The 22,474-nt window shown below is 43.3% G+C and overlaps 1 protein-coding gene across 1 annotated transcript in view; it reads left to right on the top strand.

Annotated features, from left to right (window-relative positions):
* The first annotated feature begins 7,760 nt into the window (after positions 1–7,760).
* The window catches only part of NPNT (nephronectin), a 77,767-nt gene continuing 63,053 nt past the window's right edge, over positions 7,761–22,474 (top strand). Inside the window, exons 1-2 of the mRNA XM_052642120.1 lie at positions 7,761–7,831; positions 10,043–10,143. Coding sequence (XP_052498080.1) covers positions 7,761–7,831; positions 10,043–10,143 — 172 coding nt within the window. The remainder of the gene's footprint in view (positions 7,832–10,042; positions 10,144–22,474) is intronic.

Here is a 22,474-nt window from a genome sequence, read left to right as displayed (position 1 = left end):
CGTTATAATCGCCCAAAGTCCATAGTTTACACTAAGGTTCACTCTTGGTATTGTACATTCTGTAGGTCTCAGCAAATGTATAATGGCATGCATCGCACAATCACCGTATGATACAGAATAGCTCCACCGCCCTAAAAATTCTCTGTGTTCTGTTCATCATCCCCTTCTCCTTGTCAACACTTGGCAAACACTGATCTTCTTACTGTCTCCATAGTTTTCTGCAACCCACTCTTAAATACAGTAAGTATTTGTCAGAAAATAGAAGACAAAATTTTCTCCAAAGAAACACATTTACTGGCCTGAAGTTCTGTAAGAAATTAATTACCTTAAGGGATGGAGACAGATATATCAGATAACATCCATGACAATCTTCCAGAAAGTACAGGTGCAGATCTTATTTAGCTATATCCTATAATAAACTCATTAAAGCTGTAAACCCAATTTAGTAAGAGTCTTCCAGGTTCCAAGTTAAATTCCAAGAGACTAACTTGATTGAGTTAATGTTTGGGAAAACCACAGGGGTTGTTAGATAGCACACCCCCTACCTAGACTGGCTTCTATAAATATCATTTAAGAAGGATTTCTATAAGCACCAAAGTTTTGACTAAAGAATGGTCTTCCATGTTGTTTGAGAACAGAGCCATGCTTTAGAGACCAGAAGAGTAGGTTGATAATTTAGTAGGAAAGGTGAAAAGCTTAACTAGTACTTCCCCCATGTGGCAGTGATATGCAAGAGTATTTTAGGCAACTGAATTTGCTCAATTACTTTGATAAAAGCTAAACTGAGATTACAGATTCACAACATAGCATTATCAGAGCAGGTTTAGGCATAGAAAATGTTAAGGCAAGTGTTTGAAGATGCCTGTCTTGGTCATAAAAGAAAATCTTAGAGAAGCATTTAATTCCCAGTAGTAAAACCTTCCCTTGAGTTGAGTCAGTGTTTGTTGAGTACTTACTAACATGTACCAGCTGCTTGATTAGGTATTACATACAGTTTACTTAATTTAATTGGGTGAGTTATATGTTAAGGATTCCCAAGTAGATATATTGGCCCGCTGTATGATGAAAATCAGTGACTAAGTGAATTTTGGAGAATGATTTCCAAGTACAATGATTTTTCAGTGATGTCATAGTTAAATGTTAGGCTTTCTTTCTGCCAGTAGTTAAATACAAAGTTCACTGATTTCTTGAGGCAAAGACAATGCTAGGTGTTCAGTGAAAAGTTTTCATTTTCCTCCTTGGCACACTGGAAAAATATACTTTCCAAATTCTCTTGAGTTAAGTTGGAGCCATGTAAGTAGGTAGTAACCAGTGGAGTGCCACAACCCCCCAGGAATGATCGCCTGGGCTTTCTCTCTCACTTGGCCTTGTGGCTACAGGAGGAGAACTCCAGAAAGACAGAACCGCAGGACAGAAGGAGCCCAGATCCCTGAAGAGCCACTTGCAAAGGACCACTTAGGAAAACTGTCCAACCTGCCTTAAATCTGTGCACAAATGAAAGGAATTTAATTGTGTTAAGCCAAAGACATTGTGAGTAATGTGTTAAAGGAGCTAGCTAGTGTTACCCCGCCTGGTTTTGTGATACTAAAAATGTATTGACAACACAGAAGAATCTTTCTATTTTATACATAAAAACATGAATACAATTTTTAAAAATTTGCATCAGATCATGCCCAGGTGGTACAGTGGTAAAGAATCCACCTGCCAATGCAGAAAACATAAGAGATGTGGGTCCAGTCTGTGGGTCGTGAAGATCTCCTGGAGGAGGAAATGGCAACTCACTCCAGTATTAAGATACAAATTTAAGAGCTGAAAGTTAGGAAATGGAACATAACTATTTCATAACTCGTGAAGCTTCTTTCTAATTTGTTGGTGAGCCACTCATGCCTATTTCAGTTCTTCTGGTGATGTTTAAAACAGAACCGAAGGCCCATCAAACACTCTTCCACTGTCACTGCAGAATTATTTGAAGATGGATGAGAATTACTGGCACTAAAGACAGTGGTCCCTCCATATCGACAGGGACTGGTTCCAGGACCCCTATGGATACTGAAATCCACAGATGCTCAAGACCCTTAAAAAGATTGTAGTACAGTATATGGCCCACATCTGCAGATTCAACCAATGGTGATCCATCTTTGGTTCCATCTCTCGTGACAACTCTACTGGCCTAATGTCCAAGGCCTCGGCAAGGGACATGCCCAGTTATAAGAGGCACTGAAATCAGGTCGGTCCAATGCTATGGTTTACCATCAGGCACAGGTGGTTCTCCTTGTCTAAATGCAGTTTACCAATCAGGGGTCCATTTTTACCAGCAACATAGTAACATAGTTCACAGATCACCTTATCAGGTTGCCAGGGGAACAGTGCTAAAAAGTTAGCATAAGGTCAAATTCTCATGCAGAAGGGGAAAGGATTTTGTTAGCCCTTTACCCACATAAAGGTTTCTGTCAACTTGATTGCAATGGATTCTTTCAGTATATTCCTGGCTTGTACTTGCTAATCACTTATTTAGGGCTTTTGCATTGATAGTCACATCCGTATATGTGCGTGCTGCTGCTAAGTCGCTTCAGTTGTGTCCGACCCTGTGCGACCCCATAGACGGGAGCCCACCAGGCTCCCCCGTCCCTGGGACTCTCCAGGCAAGAACACTGGAGTGGGTTGCCATTTCCTTCTCCAATGCATGAAAGTGAAAAGTGAAAGTGAAGTCGCTCAGCCGTGTCCGACTCCTAGCGACCCCATGGACTGCAGCCCACCAGGCTCCTCCATCCATGGGATTTTCTAGGCAAGAGTACTGGAGTGGGGTGCCATTGCCTTCTCTGTATATGTGTGTATGTTTGTGCATATATGAAAACACTTTTTCTGGGTGTAGATATCAATGACTTCTCAGGAATAATTTTTAAGTGTTTCTTTTTTGATACTTTTAGAAGAATTTACATAGTATTGGAATTATCTATTCGTCAAAGAGGTGGTATGCTGTGGTTATGGTATTAACTACAGCTGCTGTTTACAGGCTGGAAAGCTTGTAACACATGTTATTTTATAAAATCATTACTTATGCTCACGTGGAAGGTACATTATATATCCAGATAAAGGGGATATATCATTATAAAAAATGAAAATCTTTGTATATGTGCTGCTCCTTGTTGTTTTTATAAGGTATCTTAAGAAAAAGGTGGGCTCAGGCAAGGACTAGCTGTTTTTGCAAGCAGAAATGGCAGGAAATGAGAATGTCCAGAAATTTCAGGCCTCCCAGGGTTGAAAAAGACAACTGCTTTTATGTCCTGAACATTAATATAAATATAGGGATCCACGCCTTGTGGTAAGGATCAGGGTAAGGGTGTCACCTTCCCAAACAACCCTATTATTTAAGCTAGCCTCAAGGTGGCCTCCATTAAGATGAAAGAGTTAAGTATGGACACAAGGAAGCAAAGAAATAAAGCAGGCTTAAGAACTAGAACTAGAAAAGACTTTGGTTATGGTTATCTGCACAAGGAACTGACTGGAAACAATTAGAAGCCTATTAGGGTTTTAAGGAAATCTTAAAGCCACAGAAACCTTAATTCTGGCCTGAAAATGTGCTGTCTCTGTTAGCTCCTTTAAAGAAACAGTCAGGCCTTCAAACCTGTACCAGTAGAAAAAGAACTGACAATGATGCACAGCCCCAAGGAAGGCATCTGCCCCAACAGTCACTTCTGACGTGGTTCTGAAGGATCAGGTCGTAGAAGCAGGGGTGGCCTGACTGTCTGACCAAGGCCCTCCCTCCATGGCCAGAGCAGTGGGTCACCGTAATTCTTGCTCAGCTGGGAGTCAAGACAGCTGTGAATAAGCAGCTGTGTCCTCCTCATCCTTCTCTGTTCCTAAAAAGAGAACTGCTCCGTAGGAGTTTTTGAAGCAGTAATCCTGCCCCTAAGCACCGCTGCATGTGGGACAGGAGGAGCAATAAACTGCTGAATGTCTTGCATGACTCTGACAATGAGAAGTTGATAGAGGAAACGCATTTTCTCTTTCCTTTGACCCACACCCACTTTATCCCAACACTGCTCAAATGTCATCTCCCAGAGGTGCTGATAGTTCAGCTGGTAAAGAATCCGCCTGCAATGCAGGAGACCCCGGTTCGATTCCTGGCTCAGGAAGATCCGCTGGAGAAGGGATAGGCTACCCACTCCAGTATTCTTGGGTTTCCCTGGTGGCTCAGCTGGTAAAGAATCTGCCTGCATTGCGGGAGACAAGAGTTCGATCCCTAGGTTGGGAAGATCCCCTGGAGAAGTGAACGGTGAACCCCACCAGTATTCTGGCCTGGAGAATTCCATGGACTGTATAGTCCATGGGGTCGCAAAGAGTCGGACACGACTGAGTGACTTTCACTTCACTTCACTTGAGAGGTGACCTAAAATCGCAGCCCATCCCTTTCTACTACCTACCCTTCCTTGAGTCGCTACACCTTTACCCTCTCTTCATAGCACCTATTGTCTTGCTCCCTGACTGCAATGTAAACTCTTTCTGGGCACAGCTTTGTCTTGTTCCTGAAGTCCTAGCACATAGAAATGGTTAATACATGGTAGGGTCTCAGTAAATATTTACTGGGGGAGAAAAAGACTCAATAATTAAGAGCTTCTGATTTCCGGGTGCGGGAAGCTGTGTTCACTTGGTTCTAGTTTGCTGTTGATCTGCGTCACATTGTGACCAGTAAAGATTATGATTTCTGTGCAAGGATTAATCCCTGCAAGTGGCATTATCTGGTGTGAAACCTAACCAAAATGTCATCCTACTGGAAAAATACAGATATTGCAAAAAGCACGCTGTTCGGTATGTTTCTTGCTTGTTTTTAAGACTGAGATAGCAATATGTCACCCCCATGGGAACTCCACTTCTTTTTTGGAATGGGCACTGGTGGTCCTAGCTGCAGCAGGCTACACAAATAGACCTTGGAATTCTTCTAGAATCCCCTCTGCTCCACGATTCAACAAAGAATGACGTAATTAACTACAGCTGACTTGAGGGAGAGGCCAAAGATTACCAAGCAGAATTCAATCCAGCCAGTGCCAGGTACTATGCTGGGCACAGGGGATATAGTAACATTGCTCTTGCTCTCCTTCTGGTTAGGGTCTTGGGGGAACCTCAATTTGGTAGAGAAGCAGTTCCACCAGCGCTTTAAGAGTTACTCTAGGGGACGCAAAGGGCTATAGAAACACAAGCTACAGGAGTCTCAGCCAAGTGAAAAATTACAAGCGCTTCCTTCCTGGGTAAGTGTCAGCTAAGCTTGGACCCAAAGGGTAAGTGGAAAGTGTGTCTGTATGAAGAAGGGAGATGCTGATTCACTTTGCTGTACACCTGAAACTAACAGAACAATGTCAATCAACTATATTCCAATTTAAAAAATAACAAAAAAAAAGAAGGAAGATGAATGGAGTGTTTTCTAGGCCAAAGAAAAGATACACACACAAAAAAGAGGCAGGCAGAGGGGGAATTACAATCTTACTCCAGACAGCCATTCTGTTTCCACCTACTACTCATCCTCTTTTCCTTCTAACTCCAGTTTCTAGCCTGTCGGTTAGCCCCTTTCTCTCTAATCATCCATTGCTCAACCCAGGAACCTATAAACAAAGAAAATGACTAAGGAGCAGCCACTGAAACCTGGAACCAAGCCTACATTACACTTAAAATTTTTTACTTTCTGCAGAAAAAATATTTTGACTACTACATTTTTGGAGTTCATTAGAAAGATCTGAAATGGATGACACCAAGCTGTTTGCCTAAAATAATGTCCCAAGCCCAAAATGGCATGGATGTTTCCTGAGATTAAAATAGAAACTTGTTTTGCTAACAGAAAACAACTTGGAAATCAAAGAGTCATTTAAGTTGAAACCATTATTTTTCCTTTTCTTGCAGAAAATTCCTGTGTTTATACACACTAAGAGATCAGGATAGTGAGGTCACTCTACCACAGAATTTTCCATTAAAAAATTTAAAGTTGGAGAAATCTCAAAAAGAAAATAAAGATCGGGGTAAAGTTTGTAACATAGCAAACTCAGTCAGTAAACATTTATGAGCACCTACTACATGAAACACACCAAACAAAGAAACTTGCCCTTGTAGAGTTTGCATTCTAGCAGGAAGAAGACCGGCAAAATAAGAAATAAGCCAACTATATAGGAAACAGATGGCACAGTGGTAAAGAATCTGCCTGTGGACGCAGGAGACCCAAGAGAGGCAGGGTTGATCCCTGGGTCGGGAAGAGCCCCTGGAGGAGGAAATGGCAACCCACTCCAGTCTTCTTCCCTGGGAAATTCCATGGACAGAGGAGCCTGGGAAGCTACAGTCCATGGCATCGCACAGTCGGACAGGACTGAGCGCACAGGCACAAAAACAGGAAACTAGAAGATGAGTGGTTTGCAGAAAAGACAGAGAACAGGCAGGGGGCATCAGGAGGGGACAGGTTGCACTTTTAAATAGGGTGGTCAAGACTGGTCACCTAAAAGAGGTGACATCGGAGCAAAGACACGCGAGGATGAGAACCACACAGAGAATAGCTATCCGGGTTCAGGTGGAAGTGACCGTCAATGGCCTGAGGCAGGAACGCCTGAGCGTGGAAGAGAGGCATGGGCGACCACGGATTAGAGGAACGGAGGGCATAGGCTGTTAGTTAGGTCGGAGAGGTATGGGAGGCCAGATCAGTGCCCCAGGCAGTCATTCCGGGTGGGGTGTGGGATGAGAGGTGACTTGATCGGACTGATGCTTTAACGTGAATTTTAGTATAATCATTGCGTGTTTTTATGTGAACATAGCCCTTCTACAATACATTTCACTCAGCAATAACAGCAATAATTGCTCAAAATGGTCTCTAAATGATCTCCGAGGATCAGGCACTACAAGATTTAGGAAGTAATTGCTCTCCCTCTCTGGCAGGCACGTGCCCCTAAAGGGGCAGCCGCTGCTACCCTCCTACTGTGTTCAGAGTCGAGCTGGCGGAGATGGCAACAGCCTGCACTTCTCTACAAAACTCGAAGACGCCAAGCATTTCGTTCGGTTGGTTACAAAATTTTTAAAAACCCTGCCTCTGCCAGCTCTGCGGGAGAAGCAAACTCCCGGAGTTTGCCTTCGCTAATTTGTCCAAGTCGTGCTGCGGTTTCGCTTAAATGCAGACACAGCTCAGCTCTGGCCCCACAAACCTCTCATCTTGGACTTCGCCCTCCGGTGAAAGCTACGGCTCGCCCCTGCGGTCCCCACCTGTTCGGAAGGAACCCGCCGAGCGCGCACCTACGCCCCGGGCCCCTTTCCTCCCCGGCTCAGACTTTCCTGCCGAGCACCCTGCTCTCCCTGGTCCAGGCCGGGCTGGCAACTTTTCTCCCAGCCTGGCGCTCGCCCCGCTTGGCTGGTCCCCAAGAGACTCTGCCTTCCTGCAGTGCCCCCGCCCCCGAGCTTCCCGCCGAAGGGCCGGGCGCCCTCACCCCTCACCCGGGGACCCGAGGGCGGCGAGCCGAGCGCACGCGCGCCCCCCGCCCCTGCGCCCCTCCCCGCAGGCGGCGCGGCTTCCCGGGCAGCGCCTCCCCTCGCGGGGAGGGAGCCGGAGGGGCTCGGGACGCCGCCAGCAGACCTGCTCCGGCTGCGCGCCGCGCGGCTCTCCTCCGAGAGGGGCGGCAGTAACCTCGGCGGCCGCAGCTCCTCAGGGGAGCCGAGCACGCCTCTTCTGCGCCCGCAGCACCCGCCACCTGCTCCCCGCTTGCAGCTCAGCCTCCGCCCGGGACTCGCCGCCCGAGATGGGTTTCTTTCTGGCGCTGGTGCTCGGGTCCTCGCTCTACCTGCAGGCGGCCGCGGAGTTCGACGGGAGGTACGTCGGTCCCCGGGGACCCTCTCCTGCTCTATCCCGCGCTAATTTCACACCGTCCTGGGCTCCTGTCTCTCTGCTCTCGGGCCAGAAGCGGGGCCACCGCACGGTCTCGGCGGGAGGAGAGCCGTCGAGCTGCCGTCTCCCCCAGTGGCTGCCTAAGGCCTAGAGGGCGCGCCCCCCGCGCGTCCGGGAACCCGGGAGAGGCTGCGCTGCGGGGCGGGCCGCCGAGCCCTACTCGGGGCTGCGGGAGAAGGGAGCTGGAGCCCGGCATCTGGGCTCTGAGGGCGCGGGTTAGCTGCCCCACAGGCGGTGACATGCGGGACATCCCTTGGGTGGGAAATTCTTGCTTTCGACAGCTCTGCAGTGGGGAAACTTCCAGGTGGTCCGGCCACATCCCGGCTGGGGGCTGTCACGGTGACTCACACAAAGGGTAGGGAGAGGAAGCCGCTGCGCTTCCAGAGGGAGACCCATTTGCTTCCCCACTTGGTTTCCTTGGTGGGGGGGAGGACTCAAAATAAGGACCGAGGGGCCGGGGCGAGGACGCTGCGCGCGCGTGTGTGAGTGCCTGTACGCACACACAGCTCCCGAGACCTCGGGCGAGCCTGACTGCTGCGTGCTCTGACAGGTCCCAACAACCCCAGGCTCTGCTGCGCTCCCTGTCACTCAGCCACTCCTCCTACCGCAGAGCGAGGAGCCCTCGCCCCGGCTGCCAGCTCGGCTCCCGAGAGTGAGTGAGTGAGTTGAGTGAGTGAGTGAGTGTGTGTGTGTGTGTGTGTGTGTGTGTGTCGGGAGGGCGTGCTTGGTTACTCCACCTCGGTGCAATTACAGACCAGACTCGCCCCGAGCACCCATCGCTGCTGCTTAAGCAAAAAACAGGCAGCGGCACCCAGGAGAGATTTTTAACTTGGGTCCCACCGCCACCCAGTCAGCGCTTGTGCAATGACCCTCGCCCCCGCCCCCGCGCAGCCCGAGAGACTGCCGCACCTGTTTCACCTGCAGTCTTGGAACGAATCAATTCCACGATTGATTGGCTTTCTTGTGCCTGGAAGGAACGGAGGGGAGCCAGTGCAGCGCTGAAGAGAAAAAGCGCAGCCGCTTGTTTATCACTTGGTCTCAGGAAATGTAAAGTTCGGGGTTATTTGTCCTTTGGGCTCTGGGGCAGAAGCGGGAGATGAAGGCAAGGGGAATGAAAAGATTAGCAAAGTTAAAAAAAAAAAAAGTGGGTAGCGGCCAGAGGCTGTTATTTTATTAAAGCAATGATTTCCCCACGTTTGAATATCCTGTGCGTTTCTTGCACACATATTTGCAGCAAGAAATAATCACATGATTATGCATAGATTTTCATGTAGTCTTAAAAATATCTAAAACAGACGATTAAAATATTGATCCTCTGTGGGGCGGGCAGGGAGAGTTGTCGAGGTAGGTGTGAATCTAAACAGGGAACCGATGTACCAAATAAGGTGTCAAAGTGGAATCTGGTTGGTAAATCCGATCCTGAAATCCAGTGTTTGCTTTAGTCCTTATTTATGTTAGAGAAGACGGTAACACGAATTGTTGATGCAGGAAAGTTTCAAACTACAAGGACACTTGAGATGTTAGCTATGCTTTAAACTCTTCTTGGTTTCATTTAGTCTTTCTCAAGTACATTTTTTTTTCTGAAAATTTTTTTTGCAGAAGAGTCATAACTCAAAAAGAGTTTTGTTCCATTTGATTTTAAGAAACCTCCCCTCCTTCTGCCCCTTCCCACACGTACCTCCTTATACAAGGCAGACTTTTTTTTTTTCTGCTTTGACATGTCTGATTTAATACTTTTAAGTTTACCATGAATCAGCCAAAACTGGCCTTCCCCTCAGTAACAGGTGTGGGCCTTTGAGGAATCTGTTTTATTTCAAACTTCAGAAACCATCCTGTGAGTGGCAGCCTTGAGAATTCTTGGTTTTAGCTGGTGCCATTTCCCTGTAAGAAAGGATCTTCCCCTCCTTTTCCCCCCTCAGCTCTTGTGCTGTTGTATATGTGTCTGTCTGAGGTTTGAAATTAGATCATAGCAGAACCATTTCCCTGAAGGTGTTCTGTTGTTTAATTTCTTCAGGCATGAAAGGGTTCATAGAAAATTGTTGGGTGTGATTAAAAAGTTTTTCTAAAGTAATAAGGAGGAAATTATTTTTAATTTCAAGAGTGTCTTTATTTAATTTGAATCTTTTTGTTTGGTAGGTGGCCCAGGCAAATAGTGTCATCCATTGGCCTGTGTCGTTACGGCAGGAGGATTGACTGCTGCTGGGGCTGGGCCCGCCAGCCCTGGGGACAGTGTCAGCGTGAGTATCGGCCCGGGGACTTCAGCATCTGTGGGGGGCGGGCTGTCCACGGTCAGTCATGGCTTCACTCTGTGCATTGGAGGGCTCATTACTGAGCAAGGCTTCCTGGTGTGGTTCTGACGTGGGAGTTGCCCCTGACCTCTTATTCTGCCCCTTTCCAACCGGAATCCCCGCTCCTAAAGTAAGGTGCCAGTTCTGTTATTCACAGAGGTACCTAGGGCGCTCATTTTAGCGTTTGTCCTCAGTATCTCCAGCTCTTGTTTTCCCATCAGGCTTACTCTTGGCTGTGGGCTGTGAGATGGGCGTAAGATAATAAGTCTAGACTGTATTTACACTAAATAAACTCTGAATCTTACAGCACTTATAAATTCCTTGCCATAGCTGTTGTATAAAGTGGCCTATTTGTAAATCTTTTTTTTTTGACGTGAGATTGTATTGACTAAATTGTATCTCTAAATGGACCACCCAGTATAATCAAATAGCACTTAAAAAAAAATCATTTTGAAGTTCTATGAGTAGTCAACATCATGTACTAAGTGCCAAATCAGAACACTGATTTTTTTAACCTTTTCCATAATCACAAATGGATATTTTAATGGTAGAAATCAGAGCCACATCCCAGAAGTTTGAGAAATTCATTCCCACCTTTTTATCTGTATCTTAAAATTTTATCTTTCCCAGTTGCCCTAACAAAAAAATTCACAAAACAGTCAAGTAAATTTCTACAATACCTTTGGATCCCTAGATTGGTATGTCTGGTTAGATGGTGGAACTGAGTTGATTTCTATGTATTCCAGTGTTTTTAACAGTAATAAAAAAGGGGCTTAGAGAAATATGGAAGGGTGGTTAAAAAGGCTAGAGTTACAAAGGGAGGAGCCTGCCTTAGTGAAGTGTTGGCAAGGTGAGGAATCAGGTAAATTTCAGTTTAGAAATCTAGGCATTCCCTTAGTTATTTCAGTCTTTGGGGATGTCTGCCCCTAACTTTTTGAAAGAGGAAGAGTAACAGCCCTGGGTTGACGTCTCTGGTTAGGGAGGAAAAGGTAAAGGGGACTCATGGTTGTTTGCCCGCTCCTTGCAAGCCACTGGGCCAGACTTAGTGCACAGCTGGGTCACTGCTGCATTTATTAAAGGCAGATGGTGGTAACTCAAGTTTTTGGTAAACAAAAGAACAAGGTAAAGCTTCTGTGCCCCTACTCGTTAGTCTGTTTCACGTTGTTTTTAAGGGAAGATGGTCAGAGAGAAGAATGATACCTGATGAACTATACTCTATGGTGCCACTTATGCCACTGGCACAGAGGTGTTTGCACAGCTGGAGGCCACAGGTGTGGAATGTGAAGAGCAGTCAGGTGTTGATAAGCGAAAGGTGAAGAGCGGACTCTTCTCTTGACCCAGTCAATATACACACCTCTCCTGAATAAAAGATAAGTAGCTTCTTGGCAGGAAGGAAGGTAGTTTCACTGCTTCACAGTGAAGGAGGTGGAAACTACCTTCCTTCCTGCCTTAGTTTTCTGAACACCCCCAAAGCGAGTGTTGCAGCACTCTGGGGTGTGCACAGGCCCCCAGCCTCACCCAGGACAAGGCTGCCTGGCTGAGCGCACTGGAGTGCACCTCCCGTGAAGGCAGCGTGCCAGGGCAGTCGGCAGAAGCAAGCGGAGGAGGAGATTTGCACTCTGCCTGTTGTACTTAAAGAATTTTGAGGAGAAAACTCTCTTAGAGGTTCATCAACTGTGGAATTCCCCCAGAAAGAGCTGTTTTATGTCTCTTTATCTTGGAATTAAATTTGCTCTGATACACACTGCCTTGGCAGTTCTGAATTTGAATGAGTTTGAAGACCTTTGAAGAGTCCAGTGGTATGACAAAATTTAAACATCCAAGTGATTGCCTAGCACTTCATTTTCTGTGCAGTAGTTTTCCCAGTAGATACGGGACACTCTAATTTTCTGTACCTTCATTTTGTTTCTGAAAGACAGCACAAGCAGTCAAATATAGTATTTGATAGTATTTATCTTTTCCTTCTTGCATTGGATCCGAGGAAGCTGCAACATGGCATGAGTTAGTTATTGAAATGGTGATAAATGCGTTAAGGTGATCCTTCACAAACCGCAGTTTATCGTAGATTTGATGAAAGTTTGAGAGGCAGCATAGTGGAGGAAATGTGGGCTCTGGAGCTAGACTCCCTGGGTTTAAACTAGTTCCTCCACCTGTTAGCTGTGTGACCTTTAAGAGATCATTCAGTCCCTCTCTGCTTTGTTTTCCTCATCTCTAAAATGGATCTAAAATAGTACAATACCTCCTAGGACCATAACAAAGTTGAAGTAAATTATCATTTGTAAAGCATGTAAAACTACTCCAGGTATACCCTATTAGGTGCATCTGGTGAAATTAAAGACATATAAAGGAATACTGGTGTTGACACAGTGTTGTGGGATGGGTCCTTATGTGCCATTAGATTCTTTGTTCTTTATACTGCCTATCTTAAAAAAAACATGGTTCTGAGATTCTCTTTGTTGCAGTAAAATAAAATGCCTTTAAAAAGGGCCAGATGGATCTTTACCATTAATATTATAGATGGTAGAGCTTTAAAGATGAGTTCAAAGATGGATGCTTCCTTGCCTGTGTTTTATTTTTGCAGAATCTCAGATGGCCCCAGCATCTTTTACCAGCTCAAAGATCCCTCTGTCTTTGTTTTGCTATAAACAGGCAGAGGAATGTGCATGTTGGGGGTGAGTCTGCTCAAAGTAGGAGTGAACAGCACCAAAAAGAGGCTTGTTGGGGACGGAAGGAAAACTCCTGATTGGTTTTAAAGAAAGCTTTTGTGAAATTTAAACCCTTGTCACTATATTTATTTGAGGAAAATAGACTTGCTATTCTTTAACAGTTATATCTGGTAATGGATTACCTATAAAAATTCCGAACAGCTTCTGGGAAATTTAATGTGAAAAATGTTTTTGCCTTTCTGACCCTTATATAATCTCAGAGTCCCTTTCCCATGAGGAGCGTTCTCCCTTCCTCAACAAGGTGCCCTGGTTCTCGTTTTTCTCAATGATTCACTTTGAAATTTTCCTTCAAATCAGCCCAGCAAAGCAAAAGGGAGCAATTCCCTCCTGCGTGCAGTACCTCCCAAGGTATCCCTTAGGAAAGGTGTTAAGTTGGGGGAGATCTCACAGGCTAGAGCACTGAACCTGTGGTGTCTATTCCACTTGGTTGAGCACATGTGAGATGTTTTGACTCAATATTTATGTGAGTCGAGTATATGTATTTACCCAAAAGATGCTGTATTTCATTTTCACTTGCTGCCCACCTTTTCATGGACAATTCACCTGGCATGGGGCTTGCATTGCTCAGCCTGCAAGTCCAGCCACAGTTCAGCCAGACCTCCCGCCCTTTCCTCTGGGAATGAGAAAGGAGGGACCAGAGATGCTCCCCAGCAGGCACAGGAACTATCCTGCATCCTGCCCATGCCACCCAACACTTCCACCTGGCCGAGGAAAGCAAGCCCTGTTCCAGAAATAGGCAGGTTACATTTTCACTGTGCTTTCAGAGGTCATACCTGTACCTTCCTCTATCCTTTGATTCTTTGTTTTGTATTCTTGACTCAAACAGATCTCTACATGTTGAGGATTCAGAATTGGAGTTTCTAATTAACTGTCTTGGACTTTACCTTTATTGACGATTGATATAACTCTGGACTGGAAAAGGGAGGTTTCTTAATATGTTTGCAGCACACTGGATGGGTCTATGTTTACAGAACGCAGCATGTTAACCACTCAGAGGATCACAAACTACTTGTTACTTGCTCTGTAGTTATTTCTGCTTAACTTCCGTAACTTTCCCATCACATTAATGACACATTTCAATTACTTTAACAATTTCTCTACTCCTAACAAGTGGAGATCTCAGTAATAAAGATTTCTCGGTGTTTCTCTGATTTTAAAAAGCCATGTATGCCGTGGAAACAGTTCTTAACTAAAAGCACTAGACAATTTGAGACCACTGAGTGGAGTTGTGACTTTTGTACCTGATTAGCTATTTAACATTTCTCAGTGGCACTTTTCCCATTTACAAGTGGATTTCTAAGGTGCCCTGCAGCTCTAAATCCCACTGAGAACTTGCTTTATATTTAAAAGTATACAGGATCTAGACATTGTGTTTCTGTATGGTTGTTTTTCTGTTTACTGGGAGGTTTGGCGCTCTGTGTGGCTGTAACAACAGTGTTTCTGTTGAAAGCACTTTGTAAAGGTGTGAAGAAAAATTCAAAATGCAACTAGTTCTAGGTTTCAACAAAGCTATTAAGTTTCTGAATTCTTTGGCTGTCCTTGAGCAATTTTCCTCAAGATCAGGAAAAATGTGGGAATTTTGTTATGTTTCTTCGGAGATTTTGGTGAGAAATAAAACCCACACCTAGAGTTTGATTTTACTTTACTAGTTCTAAACCTCATTTTCTCCTACCGTCCCCCGCCCCGAAGTTAGTAAAGACTGCAACTGTACAATTGCCATGTAAAGTGAAAATTCTGGATTCTTAAAAGCGCTTGATAAACTTACAGCTTAGTTCAAGGACTAACTCAAGGACTGAGAAACAGTAATTCATTCTGAAACTGTTCTGGAGTTGTACCTCCAATAATTTCATTTGGATAATATGCGTTATGGCTAATGATTGTGGATCACTAGAAAGAATGATGAGCAAATTATTGAATTCATTATTTCTGTATGTCAAATGAAATGGTTATTAGTTGAAGCAGAGAATTTTGATACAGTAAATGAAACACTTAAAATTCATATTTTATTCTTCAATTCACATCTGGTTTCAGAAATCCAGCCTCATGAAAGGAACATGATTTGTTCATTTTCGCGCCCTATGTTAGTCATTGATTTCATGTCCCTAGTCACAAAATACATAGATTACACCCTTCTTTGATTATTTGGATTTTGAATCCTTTTTTTAAAATAAGAGTAAACGAGAAATACCAGAAGTGATTTTGAAGGCCACCTCTAGTGTTCCCACACTGTTCCTAGTGACTGCCTTTCCATTAGTAGTAAACAGCTGTGGCAGCCTGCACCGGACGTGTATCAGCATTTTATGGATGAGGCAGTTTTCTATACCCATACAACTGTATGCATCCCACCAGGAGTGGTTGGGAATCTCAAGGCAGGCTGTGCTGCGCAGAGCTGTGTTGAAGATTGCCAGCAGGTCCTGGGCCACCTGAATGGAGTTGAGTGTGCTTCACTGCCTAAATTCAGCTTCCTCCTCTAATCTTGGGGTGAGAATGCAGAATGTCATGGTTTATTTTTGGAGGTAGGAATAAATGCTAGGTAGTGGACCATCTTATAACTACTTTCAGCCCTCAATCTGAATTTCCACATCCTTAGGAAGTAGTCTTCAAGATTAACCAACCACCCACTTTCCATGAAAAGGTTATTTAAGAATGGCATGTGCTTTCAGTAACTTCAAGTGGTCCTGGAATGTAGATTCCACACCAAAATCAGCACTGAAGAAGTCTGACTTTTTAGCACAGGTAGTTTTGGAGGATGAGTCTTCTTGCAAGTCAAGGTTCAGAGAAATTACCTTGTTCCTTCATTCTTTCCCCTGATTAGAACTGATCTTTATATCTTACTATTGAGAGCTACTAATTTCCTTAGAGGGCTTTCCAGGTAGTGCTAGTGGTAAAGAACCTGCCTGCCAATGCGGGAGATATAAGAGACGGGGGTTCCATCCCAGGGTCGAGAAGATCCCCTAGAGGAGAGTATGGCAACCCACTCCAGTATTCTTGCCTGGAGAATCCCCTGGACACAGGAGCCTGCAGGCTGCAGTCCATAGCGTTGCACAAAGTTGAACCCGACTGAAGCAACTTAGCACGCTCCTACGACTCCCATTTCAGTTAATCTGGGTGGGTCTTAACCTTTATAGACCAGAAATGTTAGCGCTTCTCAGCCTGGGATATCAGGTCAAATGAAAGGAAGCGCTTTAGTGGCTGGAAGTTCGGCTGCTTCATCTGCCCTCAAATACCTGCCACATGGAGATGCTGCCTGAAAGCATATGCACACGTGGTCCCAAGGAGCCGCTTCTGGCCCAGAAACGACACTGCTTCCTCCTTCGAAATTTTTTGATAAGCTTTGAAAAATAGTTGAGCTCCTCACTCTCCCCTCCTGTAGCAACTGTAATGGCAGTTTTCAGATGTGGAGTTCATGTTATATGCATTTTCAGTCAATTGAATCAACCGCATGCCTTTAAAATGACAGTCCAGTGATGCTGAGTGATTCTGCAGTTTCCTTCAGTGAATAACGGAAGATGTTCACAGGGGAGATGAAAGGGAAGAGGAGGAGCATTCTTAGCCTTAATTCTAATTACTTCCCACTCCCCTAACTATAGGGGATACTTTTGTCTCTCTCCCAGCAATTTTGTGCAGGTTTAAAATTTTTTCCCATTAATTTTTTAAAAAATATATTTATTTTATAAGAGAAAGTGTGTTCAGGTCCTTAAATACCCCTTGTTAGACAATATTACCAGGTTTTTGTATACTTTTCAGAAATATTTTATGTATTTGTGGGCAAATTCCTGTATATCTCCACCCCTACCTCTTTGGTGCAAATGAAAGCATGCAATATACCCCATTTTACCTTCTTTTTCTTAAAAATGCATCTTGAAGGTCTTTCTTTATCATCAGTACACGAAGCAATTGCTCATTTTTTAATGAATCTGTAGTATTCCACCATATGACTATGTTATAATTGATTAACCAAAATTCTTCCTGTTCATAAAGTAATGGCAAGAAGTAAACCTAGTCTGTACCTTCTTTTTTCATATAATACTACATTTTGGAGGCTAGTCCTTATCAATTCATGTAAGCTTGACTCATTCTTTTAAATATGGATGTACCGTGTTATTGTTCAGTCGCTAAGTCATGTCCAACTCTTTGCAGTCCTATGAACAGCAGTGCTTCAGCCTTCTCTGTCCTTCACTATCTTCTGGAGTTTTCTCAGACTTATGTCCATTGAGTAAGTGATGCTATCTAACCATCTCATTCTCTGCCATCCCCTTTTCCTCCTGCCCTTAATCTTTCCTAGCGTCCGGATGTTTTCCAGTGAATCAGCTCTTTGCATTAGATGGCCAAGGTATTTGGAGCTCCATCTTCAGCATCAGTCCTTGCAATGAATATTCAGGGTTGATTTCCTTTAGGATTGACTGGTTTGATCTCCTTGCTATCCAAGGGACTCTCAAGAGTCTTCTCCAACATGACAATTCAGAAGCATCAGTTCCTCAGTGATTAGCCTTCTCTATGGGCCAACTCTCACATCCATACATGACTACTGGAAAAACAACAGCTTTGACTAGATGGACCTTTGTTGGCAAAGTAATCTTGGCTTTTGGAAACGCTGTCTAGGTTGGTCATAATTTTTCTTCCAAGAAGCAAGCATCTTTTAATTTCATGGCTGCAGTCACCATCTACAGTGATTTTGGAGCCCAAGAAAATAGTCTGTCACTGTTTCCACTTTTTCCCCATCTATTTGCCATAAAGTGATGGAACCAGATGCCATGATCTTAGTTTTTAGAATGTTGAGTTTTAAGCCAGCTTTTTCACTCTCTTCTTTCACCCTCATTAAGAGGCTCTTTAGTTCCTCTTTGCTTTCTGCCATTAGAGTGATACATTTTCATATCTGAGTTTGTTGATATTTCTCCCAGGAATCTTGATTCCAACTTGTGATTCATTCAACCCAGCATTTTCCATGATGTACTCTGCATATAAGTTATATAAGCGAATGACAATATACAGCCTTGATGTAATCCTTTCCCAGTTTAGGGCCAGTCTGTTGTTCCGTCTCTGGTTCTAACTGTTGCTTCTAGTCCTGCATATATGTTTCTCAAGAGACAGGTAAGGTGGTCTGGTATTCCATCTCTTTAAGAATTCCCGAGGTTTGTTGTAATCGACATCAAAGGCTTTAGCATAGTCAATGAAGCAGAAGTAGGTTTTTTTTTTTTTTTTTAATTCTCTTGCTCTTTCTATGATCCAGTGAATGTTGGCAATTTGATCTCTGGTTCCTCTGCTCTTCTAAATTCAGCGTGTACATCTGGAAGTTCTCAGTTCACATACCGTTGAAGCCTAACTTGAAGGATTTTGAGCATGACCTTGCTAACATGTGAAATGAGCGCAATTGTCCATTCTTTGGCATTGCTTTTCTTTATGACTGGGAGGAAAACTGACCCTTTCCAGTCCTGTGGCCACTGGTGAGTTTTCCAAATTTTATGTATTGAGTACAGCATTTTAACGGCATCACCTTTTAGGATTTGAAATAACTCAGCTGGAATTCCATCACCTCCACTAGCTTTGCTCAAAGTGATACTTCCTAAGGCCCATTTGACTTCACACGCCAGGATGTCTGGCTCTAGGTGAGTGATCACACCATCATGGTTACCTGGATCATGAAGATATTTTTTCTACAGTTCTTCTGTGTATTCTTACCATCTCTTCTTAATATCTTCTGCTTCTGTTAGGTCCTCACCATTTCTGTCCTTTATTGTGCCCATCTTTGCATGAAATGTTCCCTTGGCATCTCTAATTTTCTTGAAGAGATCGCTAGTCTTTCCCATTCTATTGTTTTCCTCTATTTCTTTGTATTGTCCACTTAAGAAGGCTTTCTTATCTCTCTTTGCTATTCCCTGAAATTCTGCATTCAGTTGGGATATCTTTTCCTTTCTCCTTTACCTTTTGCTTCTCTTCTTTTCTCAGCTCTTTGTAAGGCCTCTACAGACAGACACTTTGCCTTCTTGCTTTTTCTTGGGGATAGTTTTGGTCACCATCTCCTGTACAATATTGTAAACCTTGGTCCATAGTTTTTCAGGCACTCTTATCAGATCTAATCCCTTGAATCTATTTGTCACTTCCACTATATAATCATAAGGGATTTAATTTAGATCATACCTGAATGGTCTAATGGTTTTCCCTACTTTCTTGAATTTAAGCCTGAATTTTGCAATAAGGAACTGATGATCTGAGCCACAGTCAGCTCCAGATCTTGTTTTTTGCTGGCTGTATAGAGCTTCTCCATCTTTGGCTGCAAAGAATATAATCAGTCTGATTTTGGTATTAACCATCTGGTGGTGTACATGTGTAGAGTCTGAGGGCTACTCCATTTCTTCTAAGGGATTTTTGCCCACAGTAGTAGGTATAATGGTCATCTAATTTAAATTCCTCCATTCCACTGGAGAAAGGAATGGAAAACCACTTCAGCATTCTTGCCTCGAGAACCCCATGAACAGTATGAAAAGGCATATGACACCAGAAGGTGAGCCCCTCAGGCTGGTATGTGTCCAGTATGCTACTGAGGAAGAGCGGAGAAATAGGTCCAGAAAGAAGGGAGAGTCTGGGCTAAAGCAGAAATGCTGCTCAGCTGTGGATATGCCTGGTGGTGAAAGTAAAGTTCGATGCTGTAAAGAACATTATTGCATAGGAACCTGGAATTTTAGGTCCATGAATCAAGGTAAATTGGATGTGGATGCACCATAATTAATTTTATTGATTAATTTAAAAATCCCCTATTTATGTGTATTTAGGTGGTTTTCAGTCCCTTGTTTTTACAAAATAAGCCGTAGTGAATATCTTTACATATTCATCATCACTGTTGTATACATACAGATGTGGAAGAATTGGAGAGTCATTCTGTTTTTATGTAAGTACAGTTACTAAATAGCTCTCATTTTATTTTTGTAAAATTTCTTGTATAAAATGTGTAACTTAAAGGAGATTAAGTCATGGATAATATTACTGAGCATAAACCTTCCATTCAGTCACTTTCTATTTTTGGCTCCTTAGAAGATACCTTAAAAGACAAGTAGAATGGATTTCTTTCTATGGTTTTATGTCCTACCTTGTTTGGAAAAGGATGTGGTTTCCAGGAATGAGTGCCTTAAAATAGGAAAATAGAATTAACAAAGTCTAGAGGAAGAAAAAAGGATAGAACAAACGTAAGATGGGAGGACAGTTGATAAATGCAGATACGTAAGCCATCGGAGTCAAATTCTGTTGTATAACTTGGCTCTTAGCTTCTCCTAGCCAAAGAGAAAAGGGAATTTTCATTGCTCATATAATTCTTTTTGTTTGTTAGGGAAGAAGCAAGCCAGTTATTTGGGGGAAATTATGGCTTTTACCACATACAGTTCTGAAAGACTTTCATGTGGTATTTATAGAAGAGGGGTGAAGGTTGGAGTCGAAGGGGGCCACAGCAACATTGTTACCATGAACCAGTGGTGGTTATGGCACCCCACTCCAGCACTCTTGCCTGGAAAATCCCATGGACGGAGGGGCCTGGTAGGCTGCAGTCCATGGGGTCGCAAAGAGTCAGACACGACTGAGCGACTTCACTTTCACTTTTCACTTTCATGTATTGGAGAAGGAAATGGCAACCCATTCCAGTGTTCTTGCCTGGAGAATCCCAGGGATGGGGGAGCCTGGTGGGCTGCAGTCCATGGGGCCTCACAGAGTCGGACACGACTGAAGCGACTTAGCAGCAGCAGCAGTGGTGGTTTTGTAAAGCTGTTCCAAAAAAGAAGGCTAACCTAAGATGAGGCCTCTACTCTAGAAGTGCAGTTCATAGAACACTATTCTATATGCAGCATAAAAAACATTATACACACTGAGCTTTCTACTTTTTTCTTTCTTTTTAAATAAAACAAAGATGAATATTTTTAATGATAAAAGGTACAATTCATGAAGAAGATAGACATCATAAACCATTAGACACCTAATAACAAGGGAACGAAAGATACATACAGCAAATGTCAGAAGAAATATAGAGGAAAAGAAAAAAATATATGATCAGAGTAAGACACATTAACATTTCTCTGAGTATTTTATCAAGTACAGAAAAAATAAGAATAGGAGCATTTTGAATGATGTCATTAATAATTTAAACATAACAGATTTCTATTTATATTAATTTATATTAATCTTATATCCTACACAAATATTTTTAAAATTTTGTTTCTCATATGTTGTTATTAGATGTCCATGGGACATTTAGAAAAACTGGGGAAAAGACAAACATTACTAAATTTTAAAAAGTAGAATTCTTTCCTTTTTTGTGTGTTTGTTTGACTTAGCATGAATAGAATGCTAGATTTCTAATTTAAAAAATAAATATGCAACAAGCAACAAAGTTTTTACTGTATAGTGCAGGGAACTGTAGTCAATACCTTGTAATAACCTATAATGGAAAATAATTTTTATATATACATATATATATATTGACTTCCCTGGTGGCTCAGACTGTAAAGCATCTGTTTACAATGTGGGAGACCTGGGTTCGATCCCTGGGTTGGGAAGATCCCCTGTAGAAGGAAATGGCAACCCACTCCTGTACTCTTGCCTGGAAAATCCCATGGACAGAGGAGCCTGGTAGGCTACTGTCCATGGGGTCACAAAGAGTTGGACACGACTGAGCGACTTCACTTTCACTTTCATATATATATATATATATATATATATATATATATATGGTATAATTTGAGTCACACACTGAGCTTTCTGATGGCTCAGCTTGATTCATTCCGGAATATCTGGCAGCAATGGGAGAACTATATGGGATTTTGGATGCACTAATTGGATGAACCAATTAGATTTTGGTTAGACCAGACAGTTTCAAGTTAGGATCTCTAACAATGTCAAGTTTTCTGTAATATTAATTAACAGCTAGCCATAAATCTTTACTTTTTTAGCCCATGTATTTTAAAAATCAGTCAGCAGTTGATGGAGCTGGTACCTAGAGGCACTGGGAATGGAATGAATAGATGTCTCCTAGGATCCAGTATTGGAGAAGGCAGTGGCACCCCACTCCAGTACTCTTGCCTAGAAAATCCCATGGACGGAGGAGCCTGGTGGGCTGTAGTCCATAGGGTCACGAAGAGTCAGACACGACTGAGCGACTTCACTTTGACTTTTCACTTTCATGCATTGGAGAAGGAAATGGCAACCCACTCCAGTGTTCTTGCCTAGAGAATCCCAGGAACGGGGGAGCCTGGTGGGCTGCCGTCTATGGGGTAGCACAGAGTCGGACACGACTGAAGCAACTTAGCAGCAGCAGCAGGATCCAGTATAAAGAGGCTCTGCAAAGAAATCAGTGGGAGAATTTTTTTGTATCAATTTTATATGAGTTATTATTTTTGTATTCATTGAACATCAGTGTGAAATTCATTATCATTTTGTATGTACTTTCTCCTTTTTGTACAACTTATGACTTGGGATAAGTGGTGAGGCACGAAGGCATCATTTATCTACTTACGCTGTAACATGGAATAAGGGCCGATGAGCCCAGAAACAACAAAATCTTTGACCAGTGTTCC

This window comes from Budorcas taxicolor, chromosome 6, assembly GCF_023091745.1.
Source record: "Budorcas taxicolor isolate Tak-1 chromosome 6, Takin1.1, whole genome shotgun sequence".
Lineage (NCBI taxonomy): Eukaryota > Metazoa > Chordata > Mammalia > Artiodactyla > Bovidae > Budorcas > Budorcas taxicolor.
The sequence above is the reverse complement of the archived record's forward strand: the minus strand, read 5'-3'. Positions and strand labels throughout refer to the sequence as shown.